Raw genomic sequence first — 24,625 nt, forward strand, 5'->3', positions numbered from 1 at the left:
TATAAGCCTAGCCCAAAGTTTTGTGGCTTACACCACCCTTTATGTTAAAAAATACTGTGCCCATTAGTTTGTTGTGCCTCTGTCCAGCAGTGACACAGAGATGATTCCCAGGGTAAACCTACGATCTCCCATCCACCGGTCAAGATTTCTCTTGAACAGAGCCAGCGAGGTGCTCTGCCTCACATGGACCGGGATTTTATTCCACAGCATAGGGAGTCTCTGGGTGACAAATCTATCCCTCCAGCATGTCCTATTTATATCCGTGCTAAGGTTTAAGTCACTTGCTCTAGTGGATCTGGTAGATTTGGATTTTTTGAGGTGGAGCATGCCCATTAATTCCGAGTTGGACATGGCCTTGTATGTCAGGCACAGGTCACCTCTGAGCAGGCGGTATGCGACTGAATAGAGCTGGAGTTTCTTCAGTCTGGCAGCATATGACAGATTTTGGAGTCCCTTTATCCTTTTGGTGAGGAACTTTTGGGGTCTCTCCAATTGCTGCAGGTGTCGGGTGAGATACATCCCGAATGGGGCATTGTACTCGATCATTGGTCTGATAAGTGAAGAGTACAGGGGAACAATGACCTCACTTGATCTGGATGTGAATCCCTTCATGAACAGGTGGGCAATGTAGAAGGTCTTTCTAACCACTTTAGCAATATGAGTGTCAAAAGAAAGGCCACTGTCAACCTGGGTCCCCAGGTCCCTGATAACCTCTTCTGTGCTTAATGGATTGCCACCTATATGGTAGCTTGGGGTTACCTTGTTTTTCCCGAAGGGTATGACTATACATTTTTTGGCATTTAACTTCAGGCCATGGCTCTGGCACCAGTTATCAGTTTCCGTGAGACCCCTCTGAAGGATATCTGTGTCCGATGTACTTTCCACTATGGCCCAGTTTGCAGTCATCTGCAAACTTTGTCAGCCATAGTCCTCCTATGTTTACCTGTACTTCTGAGAAGTAGCTGCCAAACAACAGGGGGCCAAGGACTGAGCCCTGTGGGACACCACTTGTGACCGGCTTGGAGTCTGACATGTCGCCAGCAACTCTAACCCTGTGGGTTCTGTCCTTTAGCCAGTTTGCAACCCATCTTGTGACATATGGGTTTACATTTAAGCTGGTAAGTTTCTCTATAATACCCGAGTGGGGTATTGTGTCGAAAGCTTTTGCAAGGTCAAGGTAGGCTGTATGGACTGCCTTTCCCTCATCAATGGCCTTGGTGACTGTTTCGAAGAAGTCGACCAAGTTCAAAAGGCATGATCTGCCCTTGACAAAGCCAAACTGGGTCGGGTCCAATGTCTGCAAGTCCCCTATGTCTTTGTTTATGAGTTCCATTATGATCCTCTCCATAGCTTTGCAGACCAGGCTTGTTAAGCTTATGGGGTGGTAATTACCAGGGTCTGTAGAGGTACCGCCTTTGTGGAGTGGGACCACAGTTGCCGTACGCCACTCCTTGGGCACGTATCCTGTGGTAAGGCTAAGATTAAACAGCTGCCTTATATGCGGGTTTAGTTCCTCGTTGAGTTTGTGTAGCACACAGCCGGGGACACCATCTGGTCCCATTGATGCTGTGTTTTTGGCTTTAGAGAGCAGCTTTCACCTGCGCATTTGAGATGTCTGGGAGGCTACACTCCACTGGGATAGTTATCTCTCCTTTTGGGGGGGAGAGGGGGGTGAAGTTTGCACTGAACCTGTCTGCCAGTATGTTGGCAATGTCTGTGGGTTCAGTGATTTTTGTATCATTTTGGACTAATTCTGCGCATATCTGGGAGTTTCCACCCAGGTTTCTAACATAGCTGAAGAAGGCCTTATGATTGTCTTTTAAATCTATGGCAATTTTTCTCTCAAAGTTGGCCTTGGATGATTTTATGAGTGCTCGTATTTTTTTACTAATAATGATCAAGGGTGTCTTCTCTTTTATAGATTTTGCTCTATCATGTAACAGCTTTCTCCTCTTATTGTAAAGTTTGTTTATGGCTGGGGTCCACCAGACTGGACGTTTGCCCTTGGTGGAAAGAGTCTTGGTTTTATTAGGGATTGCCTGATCCATGCAGTCCTGGAGGTGTTCGTAGAAGGCATTTGTAAGGGCTTCCGCAGCTTGGGTTGTGGTTTCCACTGACTCGGGGGCCTTGAAGGATACCACACCAGTCTTGAGTAGTGTGAAGTTTGCTTTAGAGAAGTTCTTCACTGTGGTCTTTTTTGTTTGGGGTGGGGGCGGGATGTGGATTTCCAGTGAGATAAGTTTGTGATCTGATCTCACCAATGAGAGATATACTTCTGGTGTGGAGCATTTTGTCCCCATGTTTGTGATGATGAGATCTAGTATATTTTCTCCTCTTGTGGGAACGGTGACTAGTTGTTCCATGGCATTTGAATTTATGAACTCCAGGAACCTTTGGGCTAGAAAGTTGGGGCTTGAGTAATGTTCCCAGTCTATATTCGGGTAGTTGAAGTCACCCAATATAATGGTGTTTGGAGATACATTTATACCCTCCAGTGTCTTCAGCAAGGCTGTGTGGGGTTCCTGAGTTTGAGAGGGTGGCCTGTAGCATGCTAAAAATTGTAGAGCAGTTTTGCCTATGGTTAATTGCACCTGGATGGTTTCCGATGCTTCGTGCATTGCCACCAACCTGGAGGTGTGGGTATCCTTGATGAATATGGATACACCCCCTCCTTTTGTGGTATGGTCCGGGTTTTGGGGCCAGAACGCATGATATGAGGTAAAACCTGATAGTGCCGGGGTGCTCTCAGGAGCCTTGAACCAGGTTTCAGTCACAGCACAGACATCGATGTTCTCCATACTGAGAAGGGCCTCGAGTGCATGCATTTTGAGATTTAGACTTCTGGCATTGAGCATCATTACCCTTAGTTTCTTCCCATTTTTGTTTTCTAGGGTGGTAGGTTTAGAATTTGAGCCTTGCCTAAAAAAGGCACTATGGGGGTGGCAAGAGCCTTAGCCAATATCCGGAATCCTTGGGGTGACAGGTGCAAGCCGCCCCTTGCGAAGCAGCGTGGCTTGTCAAGCATGTCATCCCAGGCAGACAGACACTGGATCCCCTTTGAATGACACCAGAAATTAAGCCAATTGTTAAAGCTGATCATCTTGTCTCTATGTTGTGGCATCATTCTTGGTGAAGGAAGGATACTGCTCAGGGTCAGGGTCATACCTGCCTGGGCTTCATAATCAGAGAGCTCCTCTATGTCTCTTTTCATGTAGTCCAGGGAGGTACATCTCAGGTCGTTCACACCAGCATGGACAATGACTGTGTCATATTTGTACTTGCTGTGGAGTGACCTGAGTGCTTGTGTTATGTGGCGGATTCTAGCGGACGATAGGCAGCTTACTGTGACCCTCTCCTTGTTCAGCCTGGTGAGTGGGACATCAGTGTGTCTGACTATGGAGTCACCTATGACAAGTATGTTTGGTGTTGTATTTGGCCTTAAGGGCTGTGACTGCTTTGCACACTGATTTTGTGGTTTATGTGTTTCCTGTGGTGTGTCATGAGGTGGCAGTTGCTTGGATGTCTGCTTTGGAGGCCTCTGCTGTTTAGGTAAATTTTTGCTCAGAGCCTCCGAGTATGACTTTGTGTGTTTATGTGTTTGATTCAATGTTGTGATAGCTTTATGTGAGACTGGTTTTGTGGTGTGTGTAGTTGCCTTCTACTCCTGTCTGGTCTTGCCAGTCCTGAGTTGAGAGAGCTCAGCCTCCAGTTTGGCTAAATAGCTGCATCTCTCGCAAGTATTTGTGTTATGTGGGAGGAGGAGAGGGTTGTCAGTGTACATGAGGCAATTGTAACATTGCCTCAATATTCCCAAATTCACCAACTGGACAGGAGAGGACGCCAGCATCTGGCCCTTCGACATGCTAGAGAAATTTAGAAGTTAGGGGTGTAACTGAATAAGAGAGGACTTAGTAAGGAAGTGGGTACTCCTGGGGGGGGGTTTGCTAGTGAGGGACTTTGTATAATACAGAAGTGCTAAACCTGAAAAGAAGATGCTTTTAAGACAAGTAAAAGCTTTTAGGAACAAGTGCTGCACTTTTTAGTTAAGGGATATCCTGTTTAGATTACTAGTAGAGCAGTTCTAAGGGAAAAAATGAAGAACAGACTTTATGGAGCCAGAAAAAGTTTAACCTTGTTAAACCAGCGCTGCCTGATGCTGCTCTAGTGGCAACTCCGCGCTAAAACGTGCTAAAGCACTCCAAAGCGTGCTTGATAGCAGGGGCTGGAAAGAGCCAGGAATTGACCCAATAACAAAATTCTCAGCAAACTTGTAGGAGTAGGGCCTTGTGGCAGAGCTCTTGCAGTATTGAGGTCAGATGTAGTGACCGCAGGCTCTGAAATGAAAAAAATGCAAGATAAAAACTCTATTAAAATGTAATTCTATATTGAGGCAATACCTTTAGTACTTATTATACAAAAAAGAGATGGAGGAAAAACCACAGTAAGTCAGAGCAAGAGAATACTGGGAAGTATAAGAGCACAATGATGTTAAGAAAGTTTATGGATGTCAGTTCAAAGTAGTTTTAACAGGAGGTATTCTGATAGAGAACCACAGTAATCCAGTGTTTTTATATATATGTGTGTATGTATATATATATATATATATATATATATATATATATATATATATATATATATATATACACACACATACAGCTGCATGGACCAAATTATCAGAGCATGGCACTACACTGTTAATATATATATATATATATATATATATATATATATATATATATATATATATATGTGTATATATACATGAACGTGGGTCTACTTCTAAACTTTGAAGTTTCAAAACTTTAAATTTCCTGTGACTGAGGCCATAAGATCAAAGTTTTCAAACTTTGAACCATTTAAATGGAGATCGTCATACAGCACGGAATGGTATATTTACCATTTTCCTCGCTGAACTGCAATCTCGGAGTTGGTATATTTAATTAGCAGGGGGTGGGGGGGTCCAGGGGACTTCCCCCCTGCAAAAACATAAAAAAGAAAAGATTTTTTCTTTGCATTTTGAAGTTTCAAAACTTCGATCTTATAGTCTCAAGCATAAGAAATTTGAAGTTTTGAAACTTCAAAATTTAGACATAGACCCATAGATATATATATATATATATATATATATATATATATATATATATATACATATATATAAATGCAAGAAAACAGCAACTCACATTACATACGTATGTGTCAAAGGGAAACAGGCTCAGCATAGATAAAGCTTATCCAATCTGAATGAAATTGTTACAAATATAACATATAAGCAAAGTCTTTTTGCTGTTCTAAACAGTCTTAGAACAAATAGAAAGGAATATAGTGACTGCATGTAAGAGAGGACAACACTGAGGTTATATTTAGTAATACATTCCACTATAGTGACCACCCCACCCTCAGGTCAAAATATAACTGAGAGCAATCAGTTTATAGCCAGTACAAAGCAATTAACAAAAAGTTGCAAAGTAAAATAGATTTTCTGTCATTTCCTGAGGCTAATTAACTGGCATATGCAGCATAGTCTACTGGTCAAGAAAAGGGGGTCAGTGACCAACTTAGTAAGAGGTCCTTAAAGTGCACAGACTATTTCACAGAGGCTTTCAGTCATGGAGCAGACATGTATTTAACTGATTAAGTTAATACACATCACGGTTCTTCATGATAAATGTGCTTATATTATAGAATGACAAACCTCTCATTAAACTTTTAGGAATAGGGCCTTGTGGCAAAGCTTCTGCTGTATCGAGGTTAGCTGTAGTAACCGCAGGCTATTATACAATAACAAACTTCTCAATAAACTTGTAGGAGTACAGCCTTGTGACAGAGGTCCTGCTGTTTCAAGGTCAGATGTAGAGAGAGAAGGATATTATACAACTCAAACTTCTCATTAAATTTGTCTGTATCACATTATATTGCATTATAATATAGGGCAAGAAAGGTAATATCTCATAGGGATGCACACAGTGCCATGGACAAACATAAGGATTCATTAAAGGGCCTGCTCTTAACGTGCTTTTTTGTGATTCAGAGACATGTTAGTCATGATCAGGAAAGACCTCATTATCAGATCATTTGCATATCTCTGATCTGCATGTCATGGTAGTTAACTGTTGCCACTGCATTGTTTAGGCATAGGCACCCCCCAGTCACTCATGCATACACACAGACACACAATCAAACATAAACATATGCACAACACAGTCCCTGAACCTGTCCTCGAGTTGCCTGCCCTTCCCCATATCCCCCATATCACCTTTCATAGCCTAGGCCTTCACAGAAAAATGCAGTCCCATATTTCAAGTCATATCCCTGTTGTCCAGTGGTTCTCCCCATCCCTGATCCCTCTTTGAGTTTAAGTGATATTAAGGCATAAGAGTTTAACGTGCTCTCTGGTGTCTAGTTATTCCACCATCCCAATCCTTGTACTGGATTAAGTCCTGTTAAAGGAAAGTGTAGCATCCCTAGTGGCTAGTAGTTCTAATACACTACCAATCGCCATACTAGTTTAAGCGCCGTTAGGGCTCATGTGTAGTACCCCTTGTGGCTAGTGGCCCACCCTCCCAATCCCCATACTAGTTTAACTGCTAAAGGATGAATATGTTTTTTTGGTTGTGTTCACTATCTCAATGTGGTAGGGTCAACTGTGCTGATGTACTCATTCAAGTGATTTCATAAATAAATCAGCATGGGAGAAAGAGAGAGAGAGAGAAAGCACATGGCTAATCAGCATATGCCTATTTCCCTAACTGCTTCATCAGCATACAGTATGGCCACAGAGCCAGTCCTATGTGGTACATCATGTCTTCATGTTAGAGTGCTGTCCAGCACTGTGTTAGGGCAGTCTCTGAATTCAAAAAGGGTACAGCGACTGAGGCATGTGCAGGAGGTATAAGAGGTGTACATGTCATGGTAACCTTTATGAAGTCTTAACAAAATCTAAAGAGGAAGAGTATGATGCCCTCATTTCCACAAAGAAGAGAACAAATTTTGGACTGCATAATAAATTCAAGGATAGCTACTAAGCATCCAGTCCAGGAGGCCATTAAGGTCACAGAGTGGGCAAATGGAGATGGAAAGACTCTAAACCCATACACTTGGCACAGGAAATAGCTCATCAACAAGTTAAAACTTTAGTCCTCTACACTAACTGCCAGATTTCTATGTAAATCTTTTTTCTTGGTAATATTGAAACTGAAGAAATGGTCAAAGTATGCATATACCAAGATGGGATAATTTTCTGATTGTATTACACAGCAATGCAAGTGAAGCCAAGAAGTTCTGTGAAGAAAAGGATTGCCCCTTGAGCTGGAAAGATGCAAATGAAGAAAACTGTTGTATTCATCATGCTAACATTCATTCCTGTCCACTGTCATTCATGGTGAGTAGTCATTTCTCTATTTTATATGTATATATATATATATATATATATATATATATATATATATATATATATATATAAAATGTATATAATATTACACATGGGAAACCATGTGCCTGTAAAGAACTCTGTTAAATTGGTTATACAGTGTTTACATGTTCTGAATATCTACAATTGATGGTGTGATGATACTAAAATGTCAGGAATGGTACTAAGAGTTAAAATGTTAAAAGAAAGAAAAAGAAAACAAGAAACGGAGAGCCAAGCACAACACTTATTTGTGGTCTGCTGCAGTGCAGCCTTGTACAATTGCTTTTTTCCATTGTTTCTTTTTTCTGGTGTACCTTATGAACCTTTTTTCATTAATTTGAAACATCCTTGCATTTGGCCATCACATTTTCTCTTCCTGTGGATGCCTTTCCTTTCATTTGTCTTTCTTAGTCTCTTGTACCCAGTGACAGTCTCTATGATGTATAATAATGAACCTTTACTGCTACATTCATTCTTAATAGGACTGCATCTCTCAGCTAGGTCTTAGTGAAATATATGTGTACTACATTGTCTGACAATTGGCTTGATATTTAATTCATCAGTTTGGACCTTCAGCATGACAGTGATAATTTTCCCTTTATTTTCATTAATGTTTATATTTACAAACAAGCTAACCTGGTTTGCAACATAGCATGCTTTATAATTTACCTTGTAGCCATAATTATGATTAATATATTGCTCTTAGCATTTATATACCTTTTAACATTCCAATTACTTTATATAATTATTTTTATTTCTAATTTTTACAATAATGCAGTGCTTCCCCTTTTACACTGAAAGGGTTGTCAGATGGAATGAGCTAGGATGGAATATGGCCAGTATGTCAGGTGTCAAAACGTTCAGCCAGATATTGCTGGAACACAAAAGATTGAGGTCCTGGGTCTGAGTGGCCAGTGGCATGGGCCATACCAATCTGATGACTGATGACATCAGTTAGCCAGTCTAGGAAAGATGGTTAGGAAGGGCTATCTGGTGACCCAGTGTGCCATGCCCAGTCAACTATCACTGCCATTATGCATTCCAGCTCTGGCAAAGATGCAGAATGTAATTTGATTGGCTTCCAGTCTCTGATGGACTGAAACCCCCTGCAAAAGCACTCCTACTGTGTTGACTTGCCACAGCCACAGCCTTGGCTGTGCAGCAGTGGGCAGAGGATGATATATCTGCAGCTCAGATCACAACTTGCAGAAGGCAGACACAAAGGGAAGGGATGGGTGCCATTACTGATAAGAGCCTGTAGTTACTGCACTATACATATTACAAGTGTGGAAATAGGATGCCACTAACTCCAGTGTGCCAGAAGTCTCTGCTGCTTCCTGTTTCAGCTAGCAGCATTCTCTTCTCACTCTGCCTATGCTGAATAAAAAAAGGCAAGTGCAAGCCATCACATGTCATATACAGATGTGACTGAGACACAGATTAGAATAAAAAGCTACAGTTTCAAATGTATGTGCAAGTAAGCAGAAGCCTGAGAAGGTTCCCACTCCCCCAAACAGATAGTATACTACCATGTAAAAGTGCACTGAAGCAAAGCCAGGACATGGTTTCCATAGTTGGGACAGCAGTCTAAACTTCTGCATGAAAAATCAACGGAGAAAAGCCACTACAGTATCACAGGATGTGCAATGAAGCAGAAACATGAAATGGTGTTCATAACCCCAAGTGTACTACCATATGCCCTTCCACAGAGGATAGGACAGTGCCACAACAATTCAGCTACCAACAGCAGCATACATACAACACACAGTCACCCACAGGAGATATAACATGGAATCTCTTAGTCAAAACAAAAATTAGTAACAGAGCTATGAAAGACAGCAGAAGAGTGACAAACACTTAACTATACTGCTCTGGGCATTCCTCTATCCTCAGTGCTTCCCACACCAGGAAATCTCCATTGTAGATCAGCAAAGACCATCACATCAGTGCTTGCACTGCTGATCATGACACTGAGATGCCAACTGCATTGTCAGCTGGTCTGCTAGTTCATACTAAACATCCAACTTATGGTATGGACCTACATAAGGTCCAAGCAATGACTCAATGGACTGGTGGTATAGGACAAGTAACATTACTTTGCTCTGCTTAACATATCGGGCAAGCACTCTGTAAGGGGCACTCAGATCAGCAGTCATTGTCATGAATTTTCAGCAATTCAGAATGACAACCTGAGAATCACACCGTAAATGGGACTTAGCATCATATGTAGTGCAACTTACTGCTTGATTTAATGCAATGTACGTACACTCACACTAGCAAAACACAAAATTCAGCCTCATTAGCATATGTTTTGGGCTGATCTAGTATGTCATACCCCAAAGCAGTCAGTAAGGACACAGCAGCAACAGATGCATCTGAACAACCGGAAGCACAATCAGACAGCGCAGAAGCAATCGTTTCACAAGATAGAGCCCTACGGAGGTACACAGTGGTAAGGGATACTGCAGCAGTGTCATGCAAAGCTGGATCATGGTCAAATGGGGCCCTAGGAAGGGTAATGGATCAAGTCTCCTCTTCACAGCAGCCCCCCCCCCCTCGGCAGCACACAGCCATTCTAGTGTTTCATTACTTGGCTATTTCTCCCCAGTTACCTTGAGCTCTGTTCAAACCTGTCAATATGCACACTATTTTTACTATTTTCTTCTTTACTTCTATGATGATTAGAGATACTTAAAACATTTATTTCAAATTTTATAGCACAAACACTGATTTTCATTTGCTAAACAAAATAATACAGTCTCACAATGAAAAAATGCTTAACATGAACAGTAATCTCTGCTCATGAAACTCACATTCAATGAAATGACATTGAAACCCACATTCAAAAAAATGCATCTGTCAAGTGGCAGATTAAGTTTACCTTTGGGCTGTTTCTAAACTACAGGCCCCTTGCACACATTTTAGAACCATGCATACATGGATGTGTTCTTTGATGCACCATCCTGATTGTATTAAATTATATTCCTTGTGTAGTACAGCACCACTTGTTAGCATGTGTTTTAAATTTGCAATTTTGAATATTTTTCCATTAAGCAATGAAACAAAAGTATGAACCAACAATGACAAAACTACCCATTACAAAACATTTCAACCACAAAAAGCTACTCAAACTTCTGTTATTACAATCCTCTGCCATCAGATAATATACACAATATCTGCAAAAGTAAAAGTCATCTGAATAATTCCACATTAAAGATATCTATAACTATTGAAGAGATTGCGACTGTAAAACAACTTTGCATTTCATTGTGTTTCATGTACAAATTCAGTGTCTGCTTCCCTTAAAGAATAAATTGTCCATTTTACATTTAAAAAGAAAAAATTAGTAAGATGATAATATTGCAGTAAGGAATGCTGTCAAACCAACAACAGATTTATAGTTAATGGGCATCTCATCCAAAGCGAGACACAAACAGGAGTGCAGCTCCCCACCCATCATTAAAGGGCACTACAATATCAGAACACCATCTGCATAGTGTGGGAGTAGAACCAACCCACAACCTTCTGCAACAAAGACAAGTAGGCTACCTGTTGTGCTACTAGCACTGCTTTAAAAGTTCATTGCACAAACACTGATGACGACCATTTGCTAAACAAAACAGTTACAAATTGAAAACAGAATTAACATGAACAACAGTAAATTTTTCTTTCCTTGAAAATCAACATTCCTTGAAAATGCACTGAAAGTCAACATTCCTTGAAAATGCACTGAAACTTAACATTCTTTGAAAATACACCTGGTTATGACAGTTTGGTAGATTCAGGCTATAGTCTCCTGCAATCAAGGTACAGGCTTGAGCCTGAATAAGTTAACCAACCTGCACATGCACAGACACTACTAAAGACACATGCAGAGTGCATCCTTAAAGAAAAAATGTTAACGCATATGGAGTGCATCCTTAAAGAAGAAGTGTAAGTTTTTTGGCAACCCCCCCCCAAAGCCATTGGGTCCTAGGCAACTGCTTAGGTTGCCTAGTGCTGGATCCTTCTCTGGTGTCATAGCCATATGTATATTAATGCATGAATAATGTTTCATAACAGTAAAACAGGCATAATAATGAGTGTTCGATATGCTTCATTGCAGCATATATCTGAAACTACAAAGTATGTAGGTTATTCACCTGTAGACTTATTCCTTCTGAAGGGCAGTAGGCCACTGCAAGAGGACTGCCACCTTCTCCTCCTCCTGCATTCTGACTTAGGCTGTATTTATACCACTGTCATATACTTGAATGCAATCTTGGGATTACACATACACAATGACAACATTATTAGATATACAGTAGCTTTATCTGCTTGGGCTGTGCTGGTTTGCTACAGACAGTTGCACACACCCTAAGGACTTCTCACTGCTCCTGTCTGATCTTTACATGGTGTGCTCATCTGAGATATTCTTCACAACACTGGCTGATATTTTAAATGAAATATAAGCTTCATATTCTGTTTTGATATTCTTTTTTTTTCAGAGAGTAGATGGATATCTGCAAAACAAAATAAACCTGGAAAGTAAGATGATTTTTGATTACTATTAAATGCTGCTCTAGAGGCATAAACACATCTTCCATTGCTCTACAAGGTCTTGAAATACATGGTATATAGTATGCATGAACACATAGCTATTTTATTGTTGAATTAATGCTTCATATTATATGTTTCTTAAACTCTCCACTGGAATTTGGCAATTTGTTTGGCCTCCTGGATGTTGTTTATTTCGATTCTAATATTAGAATTACTGAAGCTAAAACCCTTATATAACTTGGTACCTTTGACCAGCTATGCATATTATGACATATAGAAGAGGACACTGAAATTAAACATGCATCCCAGACTAAGGTTAAAAATATTATTCAGAAGATTATAAAGCAATAAACTCAAAATAAATCAAATAAAATAAAACTGGAAAGCAGAATCAGCCAATATGGCCATAGATGGCTCTGTTTCTTTTCTATAAAAGGATCTAGAAGAAAGGTTTATTTTACCCTGTAAAAGTGTCAGCTGTACTAAAGGAAATTCATCACAGAGGAAGAGGCTCCTTTTTAAGCTTGTCAAAAAAGGAACAATCATTATAGTTTGCCAAACATTAGCAACTAAACAAAATAGCTAAATATATGGGAAATCATACATCATTTAAGGTTACAGATCAGGCAGGCCAGAAAAGCAAATATTTAGTTTAGCTACATCTTCTGCCACAAACAAGAAGGCATAAGCCTTTTCAGAACTTCATTAGATACAATTTACTACCATCACTACTTTCACTGTATCAGTCCTGTCGAGCTACCTTTGTTCATTTAAGAAGAATCCTTAAGAAAAAAAAAAATCAAAATTGACTCCACAGACAGGCCTAACTTGCTGACTGGCTTCTTCTTTATTAGACCAAAGAGAAAAAAGGTTCGGTCTCGAGTTAACCAGCCCTCCACTTCACAGCAAATCACAAAAACAGCAAAAGAAGCAGACTGAAACAGCCTAACTGTGCAGGTTAAAAATATTTAATCCAAAATTAAAGCACCATATAAAAAGAAAGAAAAATGCATATAAAACAAAGTAAGCACCAGAACTGATTTAAACATGCAATTAAGCTGTACAGCCTGTCAGAAATTACCTATGCAAACTTGCTTTCTGAAACAGGGACACTCTTTGTATCTCCATCCACCCCTTCCACTGTTAATTTACCAGTCATGTCACTTTCCTTGTACCCTATATCAATTAGTTCATCTCTAAAAGAACTCATAAATTAAGAAAATAGTTTTTAATCACTTATCAACCTCGAAAATCACAAGACCTGTTCCTTTAACCACTTTCCTAAATGTGTAGCCCAGGTGCATACTGGCCCTTTGCAGTACTGTATTTGTTCTACACGCCTTTCTATGAAGGTCTCTCCATAGAGAATTTAAGAAAACTAGTAGTGGAATGTAAATAATCCAAAAACCCATGCAGCCTATCAGAGGTACCTCTCTACAGAAGACATATATCATCCACAAATTGCTTGTAGTATTTGATATGCTGACTAAAGTCCAGATTATTGAGGACAAAAGTTGTTTCCCAATGTGCCACCACTATGTTCACATAAGAGTTGGCACAGGACGTGCCCATAGTCACTCCAGAGCCTTGTAAATAATACTTGTCTTTAAACACGAAAACATCATTCTCTAAAATTAATCCCATAAGCAATACAATAAGTGAAAGAGTAATAGGAGAATATGTACAGTTAGCATTAAGATACAACCTAACAAAATCCAGGCTGGAAGTATAACAATGCGTGGATGGTGCTGTAATTCTCTCAAAGGCATTCACTCTTCTCTGGTTAAGATGACCTATCACTGTAGAGTTTTCCAAGGACAAAATCACTTTTCTAGATGTTAAACTGGTTAAAAGGACAGATGGTGTGGTTGTTAACAACCTTCATAGAAAGGTGTGTAGAAAAAATACAATTCTGCAAAGGACCAGTATGCACCTGGGCTACACATTTAGGAATGTCATTAAAGGACAGGTCATGTGGCTTTCCAGGTTAAGTGATTAACAACTATTTCCTCAAACTATGAGTTCTAATAGAGATGAACTAATTGCAGAGGGTGCAAGGAAAGTGATATGACTTGTAAGTTAAATGTGGAAAGGGTGGATAGGGGAAACAAAGAGCGTCCCTATTTCAGAAAGCATTATATGCAACATAATACTGTTGCATTTAGGGGGGTTAGTCACACTCAGAATAGTAGCTCTAGATTATGTGTTACTTACATCAGATGTCTCTCAGATTTATAATATTGTGAAGAAGAACTGGAAAACATTGACAGTAGATAACAAGATAAGACAAATTGTTGGGACAGTTCCATATTTTATTTTTAAGAATAAAAAGAACCTGAAATTTATGTTATGATCAGACATCAACTAAAAAGGTTACCTCAGAGAGGTTAGGCACTTTTAGTTGGAGGAACTACACAGTTAGTTTGCACTTATGTTAAAAAAGGCAATACTTTTCTACATCCACACTAGTAGGTTGTTTAGTTTTACTTTATACACTGACTGTTCAAGTAGGGATTTGATATATCTTGCTAGCTGCAGGAAATGTCCAGCATTTTATGTTGGGAGGATCAACCGCTCTCTCAGAGAAAGAATATATGAACAGGTCAGTGAGATCCATAGGGGTGTAACTATAACTGCACCAGCTAAGCATATTAGCAGTACTGGCATGCATCATGTTTTTGCCTTTCAGGTCATACATTTAATGAGTTTTAACAGATGTTTGGGTGACATCAGGAATAAGACTGAGCTGGTAGAAACACATTGGATCATTACTTTGCAGTTTGATAAAGGCCATGGTCTTAATGAGTGTGTCTCTTTAAAGCTTCATTTGGGTTCCAGGAGTTTGTATAGGTAATTTCTGATAGGCTATACAGCTTATCTGCATGTTTAAATCAGTTCTGTGTAGCAGTTATTCAATGGTCTAATGAAGCATCTATTTGTAGATGTGAAAGCACTTACCTTGTTTTATATGAAGTTTTCTTTCTTTTTATATAGTGTTTTAAGTTTGGATTAAATATTTTTAACCTGCACAATGAGGATATGTTCCAGTCTACTTCTTTTGTTCTTCTTTAGTAGAATCATGGTGTATACTCAGCATTTATTAGCTTATTTATTCCCTAAGAACCTGAATTTGGGTTACATTCCACATACCTGGAAACTGGTGATCCCTCAAATGCATAAGACTGTAGCCTGCATTTTGCTTACAGATATTTCACCAGTTCTTAACTAACAGTTGATATAGTCCATAATGCAGTATCACCAGGTCCCCACCCACAGCACACTATTTTACAGCCAGGGTATATACCCCAGTGTAACACTGCTTACATCCTTGTGCAGGATGAAGTAATACAATCTGGTTAGTGGTTAATAAATGTAATTCAGTCTACTTATAAAGTTGTCTTGACTGTCAACAAGAAGCTCTTGTCTGCTAACCTATACAAACTAGTTTACCAAGATAGTTCCTAGTATTGTCCTTCAAAACTTTTTATGCAGTGTCAGTGGCACAACAGGTAGCATATGAGCCTTTGTTGCAGAGGGCTGTGGTTTCCATTCCTTCACCAGGTAGATAGATTCCTGACACTGTAGTGTGGACGTGGGGGGGGTGTTGCATTCCTGAGTATCTCGGCATTCAGATGAGAGGTTAATCAAGGCCCCATCTGCCTGAGAGGGTGGTAGCTCAAGTGTATATAAATGATCCCACAGCACTTTATTTAATTCAACATTAAAAAATTACATATTTACAACATTTACGGGCACATCTCTATTTATCATTTTCTTATGATATTCTCATTGTTATTCTTACATAATTAATCCCTACTCCTTCTTTCACAACCATAATCTGAGTTGTTGCAATATGTCTGCCAAAATCCATTTTTCATTAAACAAAATGTTATTCCGTCTTTCATTCCAAATAACCCATATTACATAAAATAAATTCATATCTACCCTGCTTACATATTCTTTACACGCATAAATCTGTTTCTGTAATGTTTATATCATTACTATTCACAAAAATGTTATTCACACAACTTTTTTTAGAGTTTCTCCAGTCTTATATTTAAAAAAAAAAAACATGCTGTTTTATCTCTTCCTTCAAAATAAATAATCATTCACATTTATTTTTTATGGTATATTCTCCTTTACTGGTAACTGATTTATTACCAGGTTTCCATAGGAAATCCTGACACTTTTCAATTTCCATACATTAGTGGCTTTAATCACTTCAAGTAAATCTTCCTATAGGTTTGTATTATAATATTGTTTCATCATATTATTATATCACATCCTTCTATCTTTCTTTATAGATAGTTGAGCCCAGCATTTATTACTTGCAGGAAAAAAATATTCAGTTAAGGCACATCTAGGGTGACGAGTTAGCAAATGTCTAAACAAACAAATGTTTGACATTCATTAGCTTTGTTTTATAAAATCTAACAAAGCCAGACATTATTATAGAAATATTTGGTTATGTAACTGCTGACTACATACAGAATTTCTCAATAGTCTGTCAAAGTTCTTGTTGAATACAAAAGGCTCTAAAGACCAGCTTCCTAGTTGCAAGATTAGCCCTTTCAAGTTTAAGAAATTGATTTTATATTATAGTTTATGTTTATGAAATCAAAGCCTCTGGAGGAGGAGAAGAAAAAATAATAAGCTCAACAACAGTGAAAGGATTAACTGTAGCAAGGGATTTGGTAATTCTGATTGTTTCCACAAAGCTGAACGAGCAGGATTTATCCAGTAAAGAACAACTCTTAATTGGCCTAAAAGGAAGTAAGGAAAGACATCACACAAGGCCACGAACCCTGCCATTTACTTTACTAGGGTTAGTTTAGTCAAAGAAGTATTAGGTCTCTTATGGTTCTAAATGAATCTTCTAATATATAGTAATTGTTTTTAGATAAGCAGTGCAAAAAACACAGTGAAATGGATAAATAGCAAGTGAAATCTATCATAGAAGTGATATGGGAATGTTTAGCTGTCTTGTGATATATGAACAGTTTTAAGCTGATGATTCTAATTAATTTTTGATAAGTTGCTAATAAGGCAGAAATCTTTGCAGCAGTTGATTGTAAGGTGTAATTGTTTTGCTTCAAACATTAGCTTGTTTTCTACCATTTATGTATAGTTTTCTTTAACATGGGTGGATAAAAGAGAGCAGAGGTATTTATTTGGTTATTACTAATGGACAAAATATGTATTTACAAGGGAAATCCAGGACAAAAAGCTATACAATCTAAACATATGGATGGAGAAGTTTAGAGTAGCCATTCAAACTAAGCATGTATATGGCATACTGAAAGTTCATGCTTACTTTAGCAGTTTTGTCACTCCTTTTCTTTTGTATCCATGTAACAATCCATGGTTATTTATGGTCAAATGATTTGGAAAGTTTTTTTTTTCTTAGAATTAGGAGAACTTGCAAAAGATTATCAGCCAAAAGGAGCTGTAGTCTGACTGTTATCAAAAAATGTTTTATCTTGGAATCCTGATTTGTTAAAGAACTGTGGTAAAGTTCGTAGTGTCAAGCAGGTTGCAAAAGGCATGAGGGTACCTTGTCTGGTTTCTCTGGTGAAATTAAAGTTAGGGAAATATTTGCCTGCGATATTAATACCAGATCTTGGTCTTGCTGTCAACACTGCTATTTGGAGAGGTTAAACTAAGCTACATCCAGGTTTGAAAAACAAGAGATTATCTACCTATTCTGAAGTTTTCTCCTCATCTAGACATAAAATAAACTATTGTTAACTTAGCTTTAAAATATAAATGTTGTTCTCCACATTGTCTATCCCAGACGATTCAACTGGGGTCAACATGTGTTTCATTTCCCACCTGAAAGGAAAATGTAGTATAACAAAGAAAGGGCTCGGACCATTATAAAAAGCCTGTTAAATAAGATACATATTGCATAGAAAAACATCTCACTTAGCAAAGAAAGGCAATTCCCAACTCCAAGTAGACTGGTACTAAGCAGATAATGTATATTCTCTTTGTTTTGCCCTTACTCAGAGCTTCTGTCTTTCTTAGCATGATTTGTTTTCATATGGGAAGTTGTATTAACATAGTAATTTCAGAAAACAGGCTGGACTAAAACTAAAACAAGGCTTTAGTGGACTGGCAAGGTTGAGTCTTTTCTTATTTTAAAATTGAATGCTAGACTGCCGTGGTGGTGCTACGGTTGCATTGTCACCTCACAGTAAGACGTTGTCCTGTTCGATTCTCAGCTAGAGCATCTTCTGTGTAGAGACATGCGTGAATGGGCGTACCTTTGTTGAAGGTTGTGCGTCAGGGCCGGCAACTCGGCATGTAAAAAATCTACTGCCAATCATTAGTGGACCGGAGTTCCGCTGTGGTGACCCCGAACCAAAAAAGCCGAAAGACATAACAACATGTTCTTTTTTCCTTATGAGCTTCTCTCCATGTAATTTAATACATGTCTTGCACATATGTTAATATACTCCAAAGTTTATGGTAATTAATACAATGAAATTCTATTTTCATGAGTTGAACTCCAGGAATTGTTCCCATAACTGGTAAGTGTAATTATGAACTTTGTTGAGATTAGCCACGGTGGTGCAGCGGTTAGCGCTGTCGCCTCACAGCAAGAGGTTCTCCCATTCGATTCTCGGCCGGAGTGCCTTCTGTGTGGAGTCTGCATGTCCTCCCCTGCAGGTCCTCCCCATGGTTGAGTGACATTAAAGACATGCAGGTAGGTGAGAGCGTGAATGGGCGTGCCTTCTTTGAAGGTTGGGTGTCGGGCTGGCAACTTGGCACCGTAAAAATCCACTGCCAGTCATTAGCGGACGGGAGTTCCGCTGTGGCAACCCCCAACCGGGAAAAGCCGAAAGACATTTTTTATGAACATCGTTGAGATTGCCGTATAATTCTTTAGTCTCATACATACTGTAACAAAGAGTGCTGGTTCCTCTAGTACAAAGCCTGGAAAAGACAGGATAGGCATAAGTTAGTGTTTTCAGGACGATCCAATGCTATATGATGATGCAAATGCAATATCTGGTGGGAAGATAAAGCTATCATACAGGGGCAAACTGCAGGTTAGTGAGGTAATAGGGACTGGTTCCTACCTGCATGCGAGGTGATTAGGTTCAAATGTGCATCTGTGCCTTTTTAAGCTGATCACTATAATAGAAATCATTGGAAAAAAGATCCACAAGGACCAACAAACCAAGGACATGTAACAGAAGTCACTGGAACATGGATTCACAAGGAAAGACAAACCAAGGCCACAGTATCTTGCTCCGAGACAGGAATAGAAAGGAATACCCAGTTGAAGCCTCAGTAACAAAAACATTGCTTAATTTAAATAAAATACTGTTGGCATAAGATGGTTTCTTACTGCTGATGCAGAACCTAGAGATCTATTTGGGATTGTGCTTGTTTCTTTCTTTATTGGAACCTGACTTGAATATTGACATTTGTGCAGCTGAAAGACTAAACTATTTGTTTCATTTTACTTGCTATTGCCATATCTAATTTTGCTTTATGGTGCAGTCAGACTATCCTTTCTCTCTCGGCAATAAAAATAAATTTCAGAGTGAACTGTGAAGTACTGTATCTTCTATCTAAACTATACATCTGTTGGGTGTAGTGGGCAAATAAGCATCAATTTTGAAGTTGTGATTCCACTGGTTGGTGTTGAATGAAGTGAGGACAATTGCGCATAGTAAGTAAAGGGATTTACCCTCTTCTATTGCCATGTTCTTCTGCTGCTGCCCTTAGAGATGGGTGGTAGGATGCACACAGTGGGACAGATGAAAAAATGGCAATATCAAAGCAGAAGCCAAAGTGCAGAAAAGGTCAAAGAGAACAGACTATAGTGGTATGAGCACATGTGCAGAAAATCCAAAAGCAATCTGGTGAAGACGATTTGGGACAGACAGGAAGAAGGCAAGAGGAAATGAGAGTGTCCAGGAAAGAGGTTGATGGATTGTGTGAAAAAAGGCCTGTGAGAGTCAAGCATGAGTGCCAAAGAAGGTTGGAGAGTAACACTGAACCAAGAGAGATGCCAAAAGTTGACTCGACACCCCACCCCGTGTAGAAAATGGGGAAAAAAGGGGGGTGATGATGATAATGATAATGAGGATGATGGTGATGATGAAAGGACTGTCCACCAAGAGGGTTTGGACCAGTTTAGATGGGCTCACATTTATGCAGCTCAGCTGATGGAGAGGCCCTCTGTGCTTTTGGGGAACATGCCTCATTCAGACTGTAATGAGTAAGACAAAATAAAAAGATAGTTTGCTATTATGGGAGTACAACTGAGACTTAAATCCTTAAATTTAATGACTGGATTTTTATTCTAGTAACAAAATTGTAGGAACATAGTTTTTTGAACTATACTATATTAAAAAGACATTATGAAAAAAATATACGTTAGAGACAGGTTCACAAGACCTTTGCCAGCAATTAAGAGACAGGTATGTCAAGCAATTATGTTAAGATTCCAAACGCTTTGTCACTCTAGGGGAATAATTTTGCATACTAAGAATTTGTTTAACAAAACACTTACTAAAGTGTTAGGCAAACTTGTATGTAAAACAAAAGGTGTAGTATCTTTTATCTAGTGTTTTAATTGTGGCAAGGAACAGAACACTACTGAATATTGTTGGGGGAAATTAAACCAGAGATACTCATACAGGCAATCAAAGAGCAGGGAGGGTTTGAAGAAGCCATGGAGTTGGTGAAGACCACATCATGTTTCTATGCCACTGCAAGATGAATTAAGCTATTCATAAAGGTGCACAAGCAAGAGTCACAATGGTTCCAGGACTGGCACAAATTCTACTGCTAAAGGAGCAATGTGCTTTCAGGAATAATTCTGCTCCAAAAGGTTTATTGACATTGTCTGCATTTATGAGGTGAGGAGATGCCATCCATTTGCTAAGCTGGAGATACTAACCAATTTGGGGAAGATCCTGCATCTGGTAGCCATAATCCACATTTTTAAGGACCTTTGGAAACAATGGGAAGGTGACTAATATTAGGGAACCAGGTATACCCACAGGTAAAGACAAAAAAGACATACCAGCCCATTACTTTGTAGGACACAGACACACCCACCAGACTGAAAATACACAAGGTCAGGGAATTCTAGATGACCCGGGGTGGCAGTAGAAGACCCTGGAAAACAAAACAAAGTTTAAATAAGTTTTTCAAGGGAAGGGAAGGACGTTTGCTCCTGAACTACAACTTCAATAGAGTCAACCAACAAAGGTAGGCGAAGCAAGTACTCAAAGATGATATAAGCCCTCAGGAAGCTACCACTGGGGCAAGAAGTAGAAGAATATCAGGGAAAGAAAAGGGTTCAAGTCTGGGGTATACAGGAGAGAATTTTTTTTGAGTATTAAAATAAATTAACCTTCCTTAGAGAGGAGTGTAACAAGGATATCTCAGTACCTGCCTTGGTGGGAGAGGAGACATAGCCTTTTGCCTTCTGAGACATACCAGAAGAAGAGAATCCCAGAGATTCTGATCTACAAATAGGTTGATTAAGCTTCGAGTGAGCTCAGTGAGAGGACAAAACTCTAAGCAGTACCAGGGACAACATGTCTCTCCCAATTTATCATTATCTTGAACTGCAAGGTGCAGTGCGTATAATGTAACAAAGAAGAAAGAGGAATTGACATGGCAGTTATTGGTGCCTAAGCCTTTTAGGGATATGGTTATGAAAATATTCCACAGCCATGTAAATAATGGTCATTTGAGCATGCATATAACTGTAATAAATTGCTCGTTACAGCAGTAGGAAGAGCTTGCTATAGTTTCATAGGAGAAGAGTTTTTTTTGATCATGAACTATGAGAAGACTCTTCTTAGTCTTCAGTTTTAAGAAGATGTTAGCTTGGTTTTCAAAAGGTTCTTTTTTTCCACAACTCTGAGTTAAGAAAGAAGCCAGTTCAGGGATCTTTCCCTCAGGAAAGCTTACCCCAAAGTCATAGCAAAGGAACTTTTGCTGCTCATTTCCTGAGAAATCCTGACAGAACAAGGTACACCTTTTATGTATAAAACTCATGCAGCTCCTCTAGTGTTTTAAAGTAAAGAATCAGAGAACATTCATTCATTACCCCAAACAAATGATCTTGTCAAAAGTTTTAACAGAACCTTAAATCAGTGTAAAGAAATGTCATAGAAAAATGTGGGAAAAATGGGGACCAGCTTTTGCTGTACCTAATGCTGTCAGTTCAGAAAGTACTACAGGCATTTAAGAGGCTTGAGATGAGAAGGAGACATGATTTAGGAACATTTTAGGGCATGACATCATCTTACAGGAAAGAATAAAGGTGATAATGTTAGTTGTGTGGGAACATATGGAGGGGGCACAAGCTAGGCAACAGGAGGTTTACAATATGAATGCCCAAAACAGGGAGTGTCATGTATGGACACAATTCCAAGCTCTGGTCCCTATAACAGAAAATAGAATTGAAAGGATAAATGAAGTGGTAAATCTCACAGGATGTCCACCTGTAGTAAACAAAACACTTATAACCAGAATAAAAGCCACTGGTGTCAAAACCAGAATAAAACCCACCTGTGTCAAAACCAGAATAAACCCCCCTGGTATACTATGGTTATGCTCCTGTTGTGGTTTTCTGTCGCAGCTTGACACCAGTAGGTTTTCTCCTAATTATAAATGAAATAGTCTATACAATAAGACAAGTAAGGAAGAGCTGGAGAGGACATTTATCATATAAATGTGTTTAAACTATGGAAGGAAGCACAAGTGAGTGTGGTCAGTACGACATCTGATGTCAGGGAACAAAAAGAAGAAAAACAGTTGTTATCCACACGTGATGATTGTGGATGCCACCATTTCTACAACTTAGAGTCAAGAAAGACAAGGATGCCTTCTGAGGAACTAAGATATATTTCTCAGTTTCCAGGATAACTTTTATTAAACACTACTTAGAAACAATCCCAGGAAAAAAGTTAGTTTGAGATCCTATAGGGCTCCAAAACTCAGAAACAAACACTTTATGAGGATACAAAACATGTTAAAACTGGGAGTAAATGAATAATTAAAAAGAAGCTAAGATGTCACATCTGTTAGAGTAATTAGGAAAGAAGGCAGGTAGGTAAATAAACTAATTAAAGTTGGTCTCAATGCCTATCTCAGGCATAAATGATGTTTTTTTTCACAATGACTTTCTATCTTTATGAAAAATCAAGTGTGGAGGATGACACATAAAGCCTGCATTTCAAACACAATTCTAGCTGAAGTAATGGCCTTTAGAAAGAATGTGTACCAACACAAAAAAATCAATCTGCAGCAACAGCAGCTGGTTCAAAAGGTGAAACAGAATGGGAATGAATCAGCTACTTCTTCTGTCAGGAAATATCTCTCTACAAAGTGGAACTGGTTAAGTAAGAGACAGAAACATTCTGTAGGCTAAATATTATATTTACACACTATGAATGTATATCTAGAATCTGTGATCATAGGATATGAGACTTCCTGTATAACTCCACAGGATAGAAGTATTGGGGGAACCTGTGTATGATATATGAAAATGGACAATACTGACTGATGATAAATGACTCATGTATTTGCCCTATAGAAATGCAGCGTTGTGAACTCATTTGCAGGCTGCTTACATGTAAATCTGTTAATACCCTTTAAATAAGCAATGCATTTTACAAAATACATAGGAAAAATCCATTTTGGTGCCCGGACATATTGGTTTATATAGCAGATGTTTTTTGTTTAGTGTATATCTTAGTTATTATACTAAAGTTGCAAATATGCACGAATTAAGTAGTATGGCCAGAGTTCAGCATGTATATGCATGTTAAAACAAGGCTTTGTATACTCTTTAAAATGGCTGGTGATTTGCAGTCTCTTGATCTGCTTTCCTTCTCATTAACTTGAAGATAAGCAAATTGTTATATTAGGTATGTAGGCATAATATACTTCAGCAATCTGGCTTGAGCAGTCAGATTTTTAACATATTGGTTTTAAGTAATCTTATTATAGTAATGCAGCTGAAAATATAATTCATGTTTTAAGCTTAACCAATTTCCTTTTCAAAGGCAAGAATCAATCACTGTACTTTGTGCCTGTGAGGTAAACACCTAACTTGTTTAGCACCATAAAGCTCTAGGAAAAGTAACACTAGGCAAGGTCAGGAAAAGTGCTTACATGGAATGTTGGAGAGATAGGACTTCTGGTAAAAGGGAAGGGGTAATTAGGAGACTGCACAGAGAAAAAATACATTTAATTTTGCTTCAGGAAATAAAGCTGAAACAAAAGGAGCCACAAAAGATGAGAGGGAAAATAATTAATTGCACAATAAAAGATGGAAGGAAACAGGACGTGATGATTCTGGTGTGGAAAAGTTTAAGGGCAAAAATTGGTAATGTCCAGGAAGAACCATTTGGGAGGTGGGTAATAGTGGAGTTATCGTGTTTAGGGAAGAAATGGAAGATTGTCAATAATTATGGTCACCACTATTCAAACACTAGTAAACAAAATATGTAGATTTATTACACACTCTCCAAGAAATGAACACTATTGTATAACACTAGAAATGGCAGACTGTCCCAGTTAACTAAACAGCAGACTTGCTCCTAGAATCTCAACTGTTCAAACTCCTACAGGAACATAAACTTCCCTCCTTTAACCTTAAAACTAATAAGACATACCCCCACACACAACCTAAGA

General features: G+C 38.8%; 1 protein-coding gene across 1 annotated transcript in view; it reads left to right on the plus strand.

Annotated features, from left to right (window-relative positions):
- Nucleotides 1–24,625, plus strand: part of LOC122814291 — a 344,228-nt gene that overhangs the window by 104,269 nt on the left and 215,334 nt on the right. Inside the window, exon 4 of the mRNA XM_044086879.1 lies at nucleotides 7,255–7,378. Coding sequence (XP_043942814.1) covers nucleotides 7,255–7,378 — 124 coding nt within the window. The remainder of the gene's footprint in view (nucleotides 1–7,254; nucleotides 7,379–24,625) is intronic.

Source organism: Protopterus annectens, chromosome 10.part0 (genome assembly GCF_019279795.1).
Source record: "Protopterus annectens isolate FY-2018-M chromosome 10.part0, PAN1.0, whole genome shotgun sequence".
In the NCBI taxonomy this organism is placed as follows: domain Eukaryota; kingdom Metazoa; phylum Chordata; order Ceratodontiformes; family Protopteridae; genus Protopterus; species Protopterus annectens.